A 15,959-nucleotide genomic window follows, 5' to 3' on the forward strand; every position below is an offset into this window, starting at 1 on the left:
GGATTGTCTCACCATGTTGGTGGCGGGAGGGGCAGGCAGTCAAGACAGGGGATTACTTTTAGGGTTTAAAAACAACATGGAATTTAAGGACACTGTGGAAGCAAAAATATCTCATCAGAAGTTAACAGTTATGCTATTCTTTGCCTAAACCCACGATGACATTAGAATGCAAAGTTGTGGGTATTAGTAGTCTCTTAGGGGGAACATTAAATAGCATCTGTCTTTCTCACCCACATTCTGAACCAAGAGAAAAATTAAACAGAGGACTAAGATAGATATGTAACAAAATATCACCTTTATATCTCATAGAAGTTTGCTTGGAGGATGTAGCTGTGTGTGAAAGCCCAAAAAAGCCCGCAAACCAAACTCCAGAGTTAAGCAGAACTGTACACCCAGGCCCAAGTTGTCATGGATAGAAGTGCTTTCCAAAAAGAAGTTACATAGTCATTAACTTATAAGAGGCCAAACTTCCTCACATACAAAGCATTTATAAGATTGCCTCATGTTTAAGGCTTTTTGTGTGAAATGCCGCGATGAAAATGAAATGCTTCATTCTGAGCTATTGTAGACATTTCCATTTGGGTGGAAAAAGTTCAGATGCCCAAAGAAGTCTGAACTATGAGACCTTATGAATTAAGTAAGATTACTTTAAATGAAGCTCTTTTACAAAGGTGATCAAAACCATATTGTTCACCAGTCCAGGCCACCTTAGTATAAAAATCTTTTGGCTGCAATACACATTTGCTCCAGTCCAGTATGTAATACATAGAGAATCTTCTACAGAAAAGAGAGCTACAGAATGTCCAGAAGCAAAAACTTCATCCAGTACTAGAATGTTTATTATAATAATATATGTAAGGAATTTGGAAAGTCTTAGAAGTGCTACAGAATATTTTCATTATTAACTTTCTGATCTTACAAAGCCTCCTCAAGAATGTGTAGTATTACTAAAATGTAATTCTAATGGTACTGATTTAGTTTCCCTTTTTTATATCCGTTTCATATCATCAGAATGCATTTCTTTTATTTATCATTTCTACATTCTGATAAATTTTCCCTTTATTCGTCTTTCACCCAAATTAATTAATATTGGGTTATTACTTTATTTCTTTCCAGTCACAAATCCTATTTTTTTTTTACAACTTTTTTTAACAGCCTCTGGCTTCCATTTATTTTCTTTTGGATTTTTTTTTTCTTATCTTCTTTAGGACTTCTTATCTCATTGCTACTTTTGTTTTGCTTGTCCTCCTAAAGAATCATTCTTCTTCCATTTTTCTTCTTCTAAAGATTTTATTTATTTATTTGAGAGAGAGCGAGAAAGAGAGCACAAGCGGGGGCAACGGAGAGGGGGGCAGAAGGAGATGGAGAAGCAGGTTCCCCGCTGAGCAGGGAGCACGATGCGGACTCAATCCCAGGACCCTAGGATCATGACCTGAGCCAAAGGCAGGTGCTTAACCATCTGAGCCACCCAGGAGCCCCTTCAATTTTTCTATTATCCATTATGCTACTTATTCCCAACTTTTTTTTTTATTCTTTCAGATTTGCTGTCTGTTAACATACACTTCCTGTTATTTTGTGTTCCTAATTATGATTACTTCTTTTTTTTTAGTTTTCTTTTTTTATTTTGTCTAAATGCATATCCCTATTCCTCTTGAAAATGCACCTGTGTCTTTGAAGTCTTTTCACTAAGAAAGTGAACGTGTCATCTTACCTCTTTTGAAAGTTAGCAAGGGCTCTTCTGTCAACCCAAAGACACATATAAATGCTGGTTCTCTCATAAAGAAAAAGGTGTAAGCCAGAATCACAGATTCTGTGAGGTTCCCCCCTTCCATATTGAATGAGGTATAATTTCATAAAATTAGGACCATGTATTTAGTTATACATTTTTGCACTAAAGAGTGAAGCTTCCTTTCAAGTGTAAATTAAAAACTCATGATTTATTTTTATATTTTTTAGCAAAGTATGTACAAATTCCAAATATAATTTAGAAGTTTTTTCTATAGTGTTACTGACAAAATATTAATATTAAATTGTATCTGATAGTTTGTAGATATTCCATAAATAAACTTATGGGATGGGTTATAATTTGAAATCTTTTATTCATATAATTAATATAAGGTTTATTTTTAAATAGATATTTGAATATAAGGTCTACTTAGAGTTGCAAAAACCCTTTCATTAATCTCAGTGTGATGTCATTAAAATATGCATGAAATTGCTCATATATAAATGTAATTCCAGTGTCTGAACTAATTTATAATTATATGTAATACAGTTGAAGTGATCATATTTGTCAACGTAAAATGCTTTTCTTCTATCTTCCTGGTAGTTTACTTCTCCAGTTGGAACTCATAGCCAGTTATCAGGAAGATTTGTCTGGAGGGCTTTTCTCAAATGGACTATTTCTGGAAAATAGGAAGGCTTTTAGTAACTTTCTGTTCCATCTACACAACTTCATGGGCAATGGTCTCCAACATAGCATTCCTTTTGAAGGGCAGTGATTGGCCACAATGATCATATATATTTAAAATATAGCTATATACAAAATCCAAACATATACATATTAAGGAAGTTGCAAAAGCAGTGAAATGGAAAGGATGAAACCAAATGGGATGGTCAAAGATATACCAGATAAATGCAAACAAGAAGAAAGTAGGAGTCATAACATGATATCAGACAAAATTGTCTTCTCTCAGAAGGAAAGATATTAAAGTGAGACAAGGACTATATATGGTAGTAAAGGGTTCAGTCCACTCCAAAGATCACACCAAATAACATAGCATTAAAATCCATAGAATAAAAATTACAGGGACTACAAGAATAAATAGAAACACATTAAAAACAGACTTTAATTTTCCTCTTTCAACTCATAGTAGATCAAGTAGAACAAAAATATGTACAGAAGATCTAAACAAGGTGAATTTAACTGAGATATACTGAACTTTATAGCTTTAAAACAAAGAAAACCTTTTCTGTGTTCTTGGCGGGTCATTTAAAAAAACAATCTCTATTAGGACAAAAAGGAAATCTCAGTAAATTCCAGAGAACAGAAATGGTACAAAGTACATTATTGGATTATAATACAATAACACTAAACATAAATAAATAAGAAGAAATCTGTCATTTGGAATTTGTAAATACTTCCTCTTACACAGCTCTTACAATAAAGAGGGATTTGAAAGCAGTTAATTTTAAGAATTTTCTGGTTATTTTTTGTTTATTTTTCCAAGTTTGTGCAATTCTAAAATTTTCTTGTTTTTTTTTGAAGGATATATTTAATTTATTAATTAATTTAGGAAAATTTCATATATTATATTGTATTTCTATCCAAGAAAAGGATATGTCTTTCCATTTACACTTTGTTTTAGGTTTATTCAAAGATTTTTTTTTAATTCTTACATTGTACTTATGAAATATTCATTAATTATGTTTTCCCCTTTAAAATAAACTACTTTTTAGGTTCACATAAAAATTGAGCAAGAAGTACAAAGTTCCCATATATGCCCAGCCCCCATATAAGCACATCCACTGTCAATATCACATACCAGGGTGGTACTTTTGTTACAATTGATGAATCTACATTGACACATTATTATCACTCCAAGTACATAGTTTAGATTACAATTCACTCTTGCTATTGAGCATTCTGTGGGTTTAGACAAATGTATAGTGACTTGTATCTACCATTATAGTATCATACAGAAAAGTTTCACTGCCCTAAAAATCCTCTGTGCTTCACATATTCATTGTTCTTTCCTCACTGACCCCTGGCAACCACTGATCTTTTTACTGTCTCCATAATTTTGCCTTTTCCAGAATGTCATATAATTGGAATCATACAGTATGTAGCTTTTTCTGATTGACCCTTCCACTTAGTGCTATGCACTTAAGTTTCCTCCATGTCATTTTGTGGCTGGATAGCTCATTTCTTTTTAGTGCTGAATAGTATTCCATTGTCAGGATACACCACCATTTATCAATCCATTTGCATTTTCAGGACATCTTGATTGCTACCACATTTTGGAAATTTTTATTAATAAAGCTGGTATAGACATTCGTGTGCAGGTTTTTGTGTAGACATAAGATTTCAACTCATTTGGATAAATACCAAGGAAAGCAATTGCTGGATTATATGCTAAGAGTAAGTTTTGTTTTATAAGTTGCCAAACCATCTTCCAAAGTGGCTATACCATTTAGCATTCCAGATGGCAATAAATGAAAGTTCCTGTTACTCCACCTTCTTGTCAGCATTTTGTGTTATCAGTGTTTTAGATTTGGGCCAAGAAAGTCTAATAGGTGGGTAGTATTATCTATCTCATTGTTGTTCTAATATGCATTTTCCCGATGATGTATGGTATGGAGCATCTTTTCATATGCTTCTGTGCCATCTGTAGATCTTCTTTGGTGAATGTCCAGTAAGGTTTTTGATCATTTTTTGAATCAAGTTGATTGTTTTCTTGTTATAGAGTTTTAAGAGTTCTTTGTATATATTTTTTTTCTTTTTAACTGAAACAAAATGTATTTACATTATTTCTAGTGCAGTTCAATTAAAAAACAGGTTCTAAACAAACCTGGGAAGGTGTTGAAGCTAGAGAACCTAGGATATATGTTACTCCTTAGTTACAGCCTGGTTGTAGCTGCAGGAAGAACTTCAGACACAGGAACACAATGTAACCCTTCAGTTTTGAAATGTTGCTAAGTCTTCTTGTGCTTCAGAAATGATTGCCCCTGCCCTAAAGAAATGAAAATCATCTCTGCCATTATGTGGGACGGTGGCCCAGGTGGGAGCTTCTTAGTGTATTTTGGATAACAGTCCTTTATCACTTTTATCTTTTGCAAATATTTTCTCCCAGTCTGTGGCTTGTCTTTTCATTCTCTTGACATTGTCTTTAACAGAAGTTTTTGATTTTAATGAAATCCAGTTCATCAATTATTTTTTCACAGATCCTGCTTGTTGTGTTTTTATCAAAAGAGTCATTCCCCAACCAAAGGTTACCTAAATTTTCTCCTATGTTCTCCTCTAGGAGTTTTATAGTTTTGCATTTCACATTTAGCTCTGTGATCCATTTTGAGTTAATTCCTATAAAGAGTATAAGGTCTGTGTCTAGATTCATGTTTTTGCATGTTGGTGTCCAGTTGTTCCAGCACCATTTGTTGCAAAAGACTACCTTTGCTCCATAATATGGCCTTTGTGCCTTTGTCAAAGATCTGTTGACTAAATATATATGGGTTTATTTCTGAGCTCTCTATTCTGTTCTGTTGACCTGTTTGTCAATACTTTCACCAATACCACACTACCTTGGTCACTGTAGCTTTATAGTAAGTCTTAAAGTCAGGTACTGTCAGTCATCCAAGTATTTTCTTCTCCTTCAGTATTGTGTTGGCTATTCTGGGTCTTTTGCCTCTCCATACAAACTTTAGAATCAGTTTGTCAATATCCACAAAATAATTTGCTAGAATTTTGATTGAGATTGCACTGATCAATAGCTCAATAGACCAACAGAGATCAAGTTGAGAAAAACGGACATCCTGATATTATTGAGTTTTCCTATCTATGAGCAGGGAGTATCTCTATTATTTAGCTCTTCTTTGAGTTCTTTTATTAGTTTTGTAGTTTTCCTCATATCTACCTTATCCATAATCTTTCAGATTTATGCCTAAAAATTTCATTTTGGGGGCACTAATGTAAATGATTTGTGTTTTTAATTTCAAATTCCACTCGTTCATTGATGGTGTATAGGAAAGCAATTTATTTTTTTATATATTGATCTTGTAGCCTGCAACCTTGCTGTACTTGCTTATTAGTTCCAGGAGTTTTGTTTGTTTTTTAATTAATTCTTTTGGGTTTTCTACATAGAAAATTTGTTATCAGCAAACAAAGATACCTTTATTTCTTCCTTCTTAATCTGTATATCTTTTATTTCCTATTCTTGTCTTTTTTTTTTTTGAAAGATTTTTTCCTTTATTTATTTGAGAGAGAGACAGCACAGAGGGAGAGGGAGAAGCAGGCTCCCCACTGAGCAGTGAGCCTGATGCAGAGCCGGATCCCAGGACCCTGGGATCATGACCTGAGCCAAAAGGAGATGCTTAACCATCTGAGCCACGCAGGCGCCCCTCCTATTCTTGTCTTATTGCAGTAATTAAGACTTCCAGTTCAATGTTGAGAAGGAGTGGTGAGAAGGGCTATCCTTGTCTTGTTTCTAATCTTAGAGGGAAAGCTTCTAGCTTCTTTTTTGTGTTTTTAAATGCATGTTGCTCCTGTAAAGAAAATCTATTGAGTTTCTTATGTTTTTGAAACCAGACACTTATTCTCTTACTACTTGTAGGAGTTTTTCAGGCGTTTACAGAATATGCAAATAAGTATAATTTTACTTCCTCTGTCTTTATTATTAAGTGCAATTGTTTCTCACATCTAATTGGATTAGCTTGTACTTTCAGAAAATTGTTAAATAATACTGTTGATTTTTTTTTCTTGACTTTAATGAAAATACATCTAGGATTACTTTGTAAAGTTTGTTGCTGACTTTGGGGTTCATACAAATGAATATATATATATTTATATTTTTAGCATACCATGAAGGTAGCATTATGTATTGGTGAAGAAGTTAGCTTATGCTGTAATTAATGTTGGTTGGAATAACTAAGGGAAAAAAAAGAATCTATCTTATTCCATCTAGAAAACAAATTCCAAATAGACAAAAGATTTAAATTTATAAAATTAAAGCATAAAAAATGCTGAAAATGCAAGAAGAGAACATGATCTATCATATATGCCTCCACTCCCCCGGGGATGGCTGCTTTCCTCGACATTACACAAAATCTAGAAGCCAAAGAAGAGTTACAGTTAGATCATCATGCTAACATTTAAATTTCTTATCCTGTAGCACAGAAACACCGCAAACTCAGAAAAAATAGATCTTTTTATTTTTTTTTATTTTTTATTTTTTTTAAAGATTTTATTTATTTGACAGAGACAGAGATAGCGAGAGCAGGAACACAAGCAGCAGGAGTGGGAGAGGGAGAAGGAGGCTTACCGCCGAGCAGGGAGCCCGATGTGGGACTCGATCCCAAGACACTGGGATCGTGACCTGAGCCGAAGGCAGACGCTTAACGGCTGAGCCACCCAGGCGCCCCCAAAATAGATCTTTTTAAAAGGCCCCAAATTAAATTGTTAATGCCATATCTAAAAAGTTGATATAGATTAAAAAGGAAAAAAATGAAAACATGGACTGTTATTTAAATAGGAAGTCACGGAAAAGAAAACTTAAAAACAGCTCTTAACCATATGGAAAAAAGTTCAGCTTTTCTCATAGTAAAACAAATGCCAATTAAAACTATAATATGATCCCATTTTTGTCCCAATCAGATTGGAAATATTGAAAATATAATAACACATTATGTGGTGAAGATGTAGACAAATAGGCACAGCATTATATTGCTGTCAGGGGAACCGATACTTCATAGCGAGTAATTTTGCAATAATATCAAAATTAAAGATTCACGTTTTACACAGCCAAGTCCATTTTTAGAAACTGATACCCTAAAAATGTCCACAGATATGTGAAAATATGTGTATGAAATAAATTAGTTCCAGCTTTATTTAAAATAGCAAAAGATTGGAAACAACCTGAGTACTCATAACTGGACAATTAATTCAATAAATTATAGTACATATAAACAATGGAAAACCATGTAGGTGATAAAAAGAGTTGAAGCTATAAAAATTGATAAGGAATGAACTCTAATATATATTTTTAAGTGAAAAATGAAAGGTGCAGAAGAGTTTGTAAACTAAGATACTGTGTATGTGGTTTTTAATAGAAAATGTGTGAATATGCACACACTCATGTGACTAGTGTTTACCTATTACATACCTGGAAAAATATACGGAGACAGATAACAGTGGTTACCTCTAGGAGCAGAATTAAGCATTGGAGAACAGGTGGCAGGAAGAGTTTACACTGTATTTTCTTTTAAATGATTTATGTCATTTACACATATTATCTGTCAAAGAATGAATTAGTTAAAAAGGGAAAACACCTGTGGCATAATACTTCTCTTATGAGAAAATGCACCACACTTGTTATCCTGAAACTTTTATTTCCAAATAAATAGCTGCCAGTGTTTTCCTGATGCCTTATGAGAGAAGTAGAGTTTTAAGGTAAAAATGTTCTTTTTCCATTCATTTAAATTTACTGATTTAATTTTTCTATTCTTCCAGGCCCTGAGCTGATTACAGGTAGACTGTAAGAAGCTCTGAAAGTTTTGTTAGTTCACTTAATAGACGGAAGGTATAAATTTAGACTTGAATGTCCCGCTTGTTTCTGGTCATCCACTGAAAAGTATGGTCATAAACCTCACAGCAGTAGGAATGTCCTTCAGTGAAATTTGAGGGCCCTTTAGGACTCCTCACAAAACAGTTATGGCTGCAGGTTTATTATTTCAGTTTATATCCACCAAAGCTGCAGTTAACTGCATCATAGCTTGTTGACCTTAATGAGTTAACACAGCTTCCAAATAAAATTCATGGCCAAGCAGCTTAGGCTCTGAGTTTTGGCTCCATAATATCTGTGAAATTTGAGCTCATATTAAATATACCTTGAAACAATACATTTGGGATTTGGCTCCTGGCATCAGATCAGATCTGACTCTGCTATTTGGAGTTGAGAGTTTTGCCTCAGGTCCTCCTAATATGTTTAGCACTACAGGACTATAGAATCAGCAAGAATAGCATTATTGCTTTAGGGAAGCAAAACACTTCCGTTCTTGTTGAGCTTATGGCACCCTGGCTCCTTTCCGATCACTTTTTCCTGAAATAGGAGAATTCTGCTGTCTTCTCCCACCTGAGGCCCAATCCAGGAATTTCTTCCCAGCTTAGTCTTTTTCTCATTCCTAGTCACATAAACGGCATTTGTCCAACACTGAACTGTCTCTTTCTGCGTGTGTCCAAGAAAGCCAACCCTGGCATGGCTAATGACGTGAGCAGGTCACACACAGTTCCAGTTGTCTCCTCAGATTAGATCAAGACTCAGGTCTGTGACTCAGTCAGTAGTGACTATTTGATTGGTTATATAGGCTGGCGGAAGCAAACTGTTTTGATCAGCTTGGCCAGGAGCCACTTGTCAGGACTTAAGGGTTGGATTTTATATCCTCTCAGAGACAACTCCCTTTCCACTTCATCCTGTTGATAAGCTCTCCATTGCCTCTGTGGGGATACATTCCATCCTCATCTGGGTGGCTCACAGAGTGAACAGCCCATTAGGGACATGATGGTATTTAGCCTAATGTACTTTAATTAGGGCTATAGTTGAATCACTTTCTTAAGTTATGGCACAGTTCCTATATCGGCAAAACACAAGAATTAATAAACATGGGACACTTAACAAAACCTGAGATAGAAAACGTATCTGTTAAGCCAAAGCCAGTGAAGCAGAAAGTAGAATGATGGTTGGGGGGGCAGGGGGGATGGAGAGCTGATATGCAATGGGTATGAAGTTCCAGTTATGCAAGGTGGATAAGTACTAGAGAGCTGCTGTACAACTTCGTGCGGGTAGCTAACGATACTGTCCTGCACACTTAAAAATTGATTGAAAGAGTGAATCTGGTGTTAAATGGTCTTACTACAAAAAAACGTATATTTAATAATTATATTTCAATTTAGTTGGAAACAAAAATCCATTCCTCTAGTTCATATTTCATGACCAGAGTTTAGACATTAAAATCTTCTCTTAATCTCCTTAGAATATCTGCATCCCTTTTTTTTTTTTTTTTTTTAGGACTTTCATATGCGGAGTAAATGGTAATTAAAATGTGCAGGATGACAAGATGGAGCAAACAGTGCTTGTACCACCAGGACCTGACAGCTTCAGCTTCTTCACCAGAGAATCTCTTGCGGCTATCGAAAGACGCATTGCAGAAGAAAAGGCTAAGAATCCCAAACCAGACAAGAAAGATGATGACGAAAATGGCCCAAAGCCAAATAGTGACTTGGAAGCTGGAAAGAACCTTCCTTTTATTTATGGAGACATCCCTCCAGAGATGGTGTCAGAGCCGCTGGAGGATCTGGACCCGTACTATATCAATAAAAAAGTGAGTGTTTTTTATCAGGCATATTTTACTGCTAATTGCCTACTGCATACCTTGGACTATGATAGCATCAGCATGTGCCAAATTAGCAGAAAGTCCTTCTGTTTAAGAAATAAAACACATTTGTGTGCGTTTTATGCATATGCATCCACAAGAAATAAATTGATTATATCATAACAGATGGAGCTTTCCCAAATGCACCACAAACAGGGTATCTAAAAATAAATGTATGATGTAGGCAGGCAGCTAATTTAACAAATTAAAAGTTCTCCCCAGAGATTGAATTTACTATACAATTTTATGTGTTTTCTGCTCTTGAAAATCCTGAAATTATCAAAAGTGATAAAGATTTCAAAAATATTAGTATTAATTTCTCATGGAACAAAATTTGATGCCACAAGGGTTTCAATTTCTATATCATGTTATATATAATAAATCAATTCCCTGCAGAAACATTTTCCTACTTAGAAAAGAACATCCCTATACAAACTACAGTTTTAAAAATTATTCAGAGCAAATAATAATGTACTTTTTCCATTTGGATCCATGTATCTTTGGGAAGTATCATGTTTAGCAGTAACAGCCATTAAAACTCAGTATATCAATTAACTGAACTATGAAACAAACAACTGAATTGCTGTATCACAGTGTTAAATCAAAATGTAAATGAATACTTTGAGAAAGACCAAATTAATACATGTTGACAAGGGCAGCAATTCCTTATGTGGAAACCAGATTACCCAATCAATCTTTCCTTTAAATTGAAGAGTTTTCAGATTGATAACAGTTGTTGTCTTGAGGGAATGTCCCCAAACAAAACACCCCTTGATTGGTTTATAACAAATGATATGTAAGAAAGGATATGAAGGAGGTGGAAAAGAAAATTGTGCAAACCCTTTCAAATAGTTAAAAGAAAGGTCTTCAAACTGAGGATGAAAGACCAGCTCTGAAGGAATGACTAGTCAGCCAGATTCTTGTGCTAAAGTAACCCTTTATAAACTTTGTTAGGTTCACATTCAAAGTTGCCTCTAACATCATCTATCCTTATCTTCAAATGCACATTGTGTGAGGAAGAAAAAACATTTTGGCATTTTGGAACAAATCACATTGTGCAAGCAGGACAACCTGATAAGAGAAATATTGTTATCAGGAAGGAGTGTTCCCCAAGGTAAGGCAAGTCCGTTGCCTTAACACTGGGCTGACATCAAGCAAGTCTTCAAATGTAATCCATTCAACAGCAATATAAATGAAACTCGGCAGCACTGAAACCCCTAGAAACTGACATTGCATGCTTAGGACACACGACTAAGCTATGTGTTTAAAATTTCCTTCTTTTACATTTTCATGTTAAGACTTTCTATAGTTACCATGACACTGGTTTCTAGTCTTAAATTTTCTTTCCATAATTGGATTATTTCAGTATTGAGGAGTAGCCTTAAATTCTAAATTAATTTGCTCTGATTAAAGTTGGTATGCTTAGAAAATTAATAGCCTTTTAAAAAATAATGAATATTTCTTTTGATATTTGATAACCAATTTTATTTTCTGACTTGGGTATCTGAGATCAGCAGGGTGACCTTCATTAAAACAGTGGATGACACCCACACGGTTCACCTGGCATAGACAAAGCATCTAACGGTGGAAATGTCACTGGAGAAAATGCATCTTGGGATGAAATTTCCCACTATCCCTGATAATGGGGATGTGGATTTTATTGCCTGAGTGAGTTGGAATATACAAATATAACCTTCCCTAAGGTTTAACTCAAGTACGATAATTAATGTGCCATTTATATCTATATACAAAGTCTCTAGTTTCTTTCTTATTAATATATAGAATAAACAAAGTAAGCCTACGATAAAAATGGTTGCAGAATCTATTCCTTATGTTATATTTTAAAGTACAGTGGTATCCATATAAGAAATTTATATGTAGGGAATAGGAACAACACAAACCACACTAAAGCCCTCTGTGATCTTCTAAAAAGACAATGTCAGTAAGCTTATGGAAATGTCATTGCTGATGGTGTATTTTCAGATGGCATATGCCCACATATTTTTATCTTCTTTGCCCTAGTTTAAAATATGAAAGTTATATAATGTTCGAGAGTTCCACTAAAATTGTTAAAGTAGCTTAAACCATGGTCAATGATGTTGTAGTAACAACTGGAGAGATAGTAGCAATCATCTCATGAACATTCCTGATGCATGGAAGCATTTCCAGAGGTTTTAAGCCTTCAGCAGTCCATGGTAAGAACCAAAAAATAAAATAACAGTGCTATCAGAATACAATCACAGAATTTCCCATATCATGTTAGCTGTGGTCCAGTGCTCTTCAAAACATGATTCCAGGTTGGGTTCCTTTTGTTTGTTTATTTACTTCAGCTATGTGGCAAGGCACATTTAGCTTGTAAACACACACTTTTTTTTTTTCCTTATTTTTTTTTCACTTTTCTTTTCATAGCTTGGGTTAATTTTGTACCATTTAGCTATACATTCAAATTCTTCACCTACTCTTTATTACAGAAAGCTTCTTTCTTCTCATGTTCTTCTTAAAGTTACAGATGACTCATTAGTACCATAGAAGAAAATATCCTTTGTGACAGTGTCCTGGAAATAGAATGAGGTATTTTAGATCTGTAGTGAAAATGGATGTTTGTTAATTATGGAATATAGATATGTATCCAGTTAAAAATGTATTCTTTCCTTGATTGTCTCATGGGCCATTTATGAACAACTTATTCTCCCTTTTTCTCAGCTCTTCTAAAAAAGATGCATACTGCCTCTTCATTGGAGCTGCATGAAGAGTCATATATGAATTTGTGATTTCAAATTCATGCCTGGTCTGTTATTGCTACAGGAATTTTTAAATTGTTATATTGGGTAGAGGGAGTTGTTTGTTTTGTTTTTAATTGGGATTAGGGAGTTTTTCTTGCAAAAGTAACTTAATAGAAAAGTAATTTAATAGTAATTTAATCAGAAAAGTAGATGGTAAATAAAAGCTTATGATTCCATAAGTTGTCTTATGAACAGTCCCCAATTTATAACTTTTTTTTTTTTTTTTGGCATATCATTAGCTCCTCTAGAACTAGCAGTCCCAGGGCTCTCCCTTCCACCCAAGGCACTATACTTGATTTCCAAATCTTTCTCCTCTTCATCCATTATTTCTTCCTTGTCACCTCCCCATCTCTGGCTCAGGAACAATCCCCAGATGATGATGATGGTAGTAAAATAATGGTTAGCATTTATTAAGCACCTGCCAAATTAGGAAGAAACCCTTCAATTGAGAGTGACAAAAATCCAACAGAAACTAGTTTTTGAAAACGAACAAGCTAACTAATTAGTTAATAAATAAATGTATGTGTGGGGCGAATCTGGTTTTAATATCAAAGAATCCAGCAGCTAAAAGGACAACAGCAGGACACAGTCCTTTTCCATTTGGGCTCTACTTTCTCTTATGCCGGCTGCATTCACAGGCTGACTCTTGCCACAAGATGGCGGAAGTCACCACAGGTAGCAGCAAGCTAACATCCTACAGCCTAAGAACCCCAAGAAAAAGCTCACTTTTTTTTTCAAAAGCTCTAGCAAAAATCCCAGAATCGGTTCTATGAGTTCCCATGACCTCCTCTGAACCAGTTCCTGTAGTCTGGGGTATGTGATGGGCTCATCGACCAGATTAATGGCACATGTTGACCTATGTTGCCAAGGGGTGGGTCAGCACCACCCGAGCCACACGGGCAGACAGTGTGGAGCAGAGGTGTTCTCCAAAATGAAGAGATGGAGCCTGCTGAAGAAGCCATGCCAGGCAGGCAAAAATTATAACTATGTCCTCAAAGCACTACTATCAGGATATTTACAGTTCCTCTTTAATCCTCATGTCCTTCCAAGATAACTCTTGTCTTTATTTTAAAATAATGAAACTGAGGTGAAGTAATTTGCCTAAGATCACAAAGCTATTAAGTAACGGACACTAGATTTAAAACAGATCTGTCAGCTTCTGTGGCCCATGGCCAGGCCACTTCGGGTGTGCAGTCTTTGCACTGATAATGCCGTTGGAAAAGAAAAGTCAGTAATAGAATATAAATAAGCTGATTGCTGCTTTTCCTGCCCCTCTACTCACACCACTTTGCAAGCTGTACCCCTCATCTCCTAGGTTGGCAATATTTCCCAAACCCGACTTGTTGCTTCCCTATTTCTCTCAGTCAGGGGCATGTCCTGTCTTTGTAAAAATTAAAATCTTTAAGACTCCCTAGATTTATATCAACTTCTAAAATAATTAGAAAATTACATTTCCCACCAGATTCTAATAGGGTGATAAACACCTTTTTTTTTTTTCAAGAGGACAGATTCAGGAAACTTAAATTATGTGCCTCTGTAAAGATATGCATTTAATTTGGGATCTGAAGGGTAGTAAGAAGAGGAGAGAGAAGTCTTCCAGGGAAAGGGAACAGCGTACAAGTGGACATACAATATAGCTGGGCTGTAATAAGTAGGAAGAGAATAAGATGCGGTTGGGGAGGTGGGCCAAGGCTAGATAAAGGTGCTTTGAAGTGCATTATTAAAGAGTTTGAAGTTTAAGGGCAAAATGAATTCTCAGTAGGACTTAAGTTAGAGGAGTGACATGGTCCACTTTATCTTTTTAACAATCAAGTTGGGAGTCTTTATGGAAGCTTGGTCTAGATTTTCGACAATGAAGACCAAGAATAATGGATGGGATTTGAATCTATTTTGGAGCTGTGCAAGTATCAGATGGCATTGTTTTCTTAATATGAAATTTGGGAGGAAAGATCGAGCAATAAAGTTCCAATGTGAAAATTGGTCCTGCTTTCAACTACACAAGTGTTAGTATGTGTATGAGACCAGACAAACAAACACTTTTAACCTTTTAATTCTCATATTTTTATGGCGCTTTAGAATTCACTAAGGGCATTCACATCTTTTCTATGCAGATGTAGAAATCAACAGGGAGTAATCTGCTCAAAGTTCTGACACAGCAAGTCTGCAAGAAAACTGGGCCTCAAACTAGTCCTCTCCAGTCAGTGAAAACTTGAGCATATAATAATGTACCACACCCATGGTATAGGCTGAAGATACAGGCTGGAAAATATTTGCCCCCCAGATTGTATTTGCACCTGTGGTTACAGTTTCTCCTCTCCCAAGGTGAAGGCCCAGGCAGCTGTAACCCTGGCTAAGAGCCCAGCGGGGCACTTCCGGTGGGGTTGTCTCCCGAACTGGCCCCACCCCCTCCCCCACCATTACACCCAGCTAAAGCCCAGGGACAGGCAACTTTACAGACTCCTCCCTGGGTACAAATTCTTCTCTTTTGCATGAGCTTAAAACAGAGACTAAAAAAGAGGAAAAAGAAAAAAAAACTGTGAGGTATTGAGCCCACAAATACATTTGGTTTGACTCATGCAATATTATTTATTTTGAATTAGTTACCAAGATCTATAAATCAAGAGATTACACACACACACTCATGCATACATGCACACATGTATGATCTGCTTATTTAGGAGTTCTCTTATAATATCAGATCTGGCATCACTGGTCTGTATACCAAAAAATTGATAGGGACCTCCCACCACCTAGCCTCTGGGGCATTTTGGCTTGTGATCCCTGGCTTAAAGACTACATGTGTAATTAGGGGCAGGCGGGATACTAAAGCTTGAGTGCGCCACAGGCAGGCAAGTGCTGCAAGTTGTTCTTAGGCTGCTTATCTCTAGCCTAAAGGGAAAAATAGATAAGACCAGGATAGAAAAATAATGTTTAAATATTGCATGCTCCCTTCAGTCATCAGGTGGTAAACCTGTGAGAAAGCTTTCCATTCCCCAGTGAGCCAGAAAAGGAGGGAAATCTTTGGCCTGAATCCAC

At 35.7% G+C, this 15,959-nt stretch overlaps 1 protein-coding gene across 9 annotated transcripts in view; it reads left to right on the forward strand.

The window, feature by feature from the left end:
* LOC116635109 (sodium channel protein type 1 subunit alpha) overlaps window positions 1-15,959 on the forward strand; it is a 145,393-nt gene that overhangs the window by 57,551 nt on the left and 71,883 nt on the right. For all 9 annotated transcript variants that reach the window (XM_032408876.1, XM_032408927.1, XM_032408885.1 and 6 more), the window contains one exon: window positions 9,777-10,089. In XM_032408876.1, coding sequence (XP_032264767.1) covers window positions 9,826-10,089 — 264 coding nt within the window. In that variant the 5' untranslated portion in view covers window positions 9,777-9,825. The remainder of the gene's footprint in view (window positions 1-9,776; window positions 10,090-15,959) is intronic.

This window comes from Phoca vitulina, unplaced genomic scaffold (genome assembly GCF_004348235.1).
Source record: "Phoca vitulina isolate PV1807 unplaced genomic scaffold, GSC_HSeal_1.0 scaffold1, whole genome shotgun sequence".
NCBI lineage: Eukaryota > Metazoa > Chordata > Mammalia > Carnivora > Phocidae > Phoca > Phoca vitulina.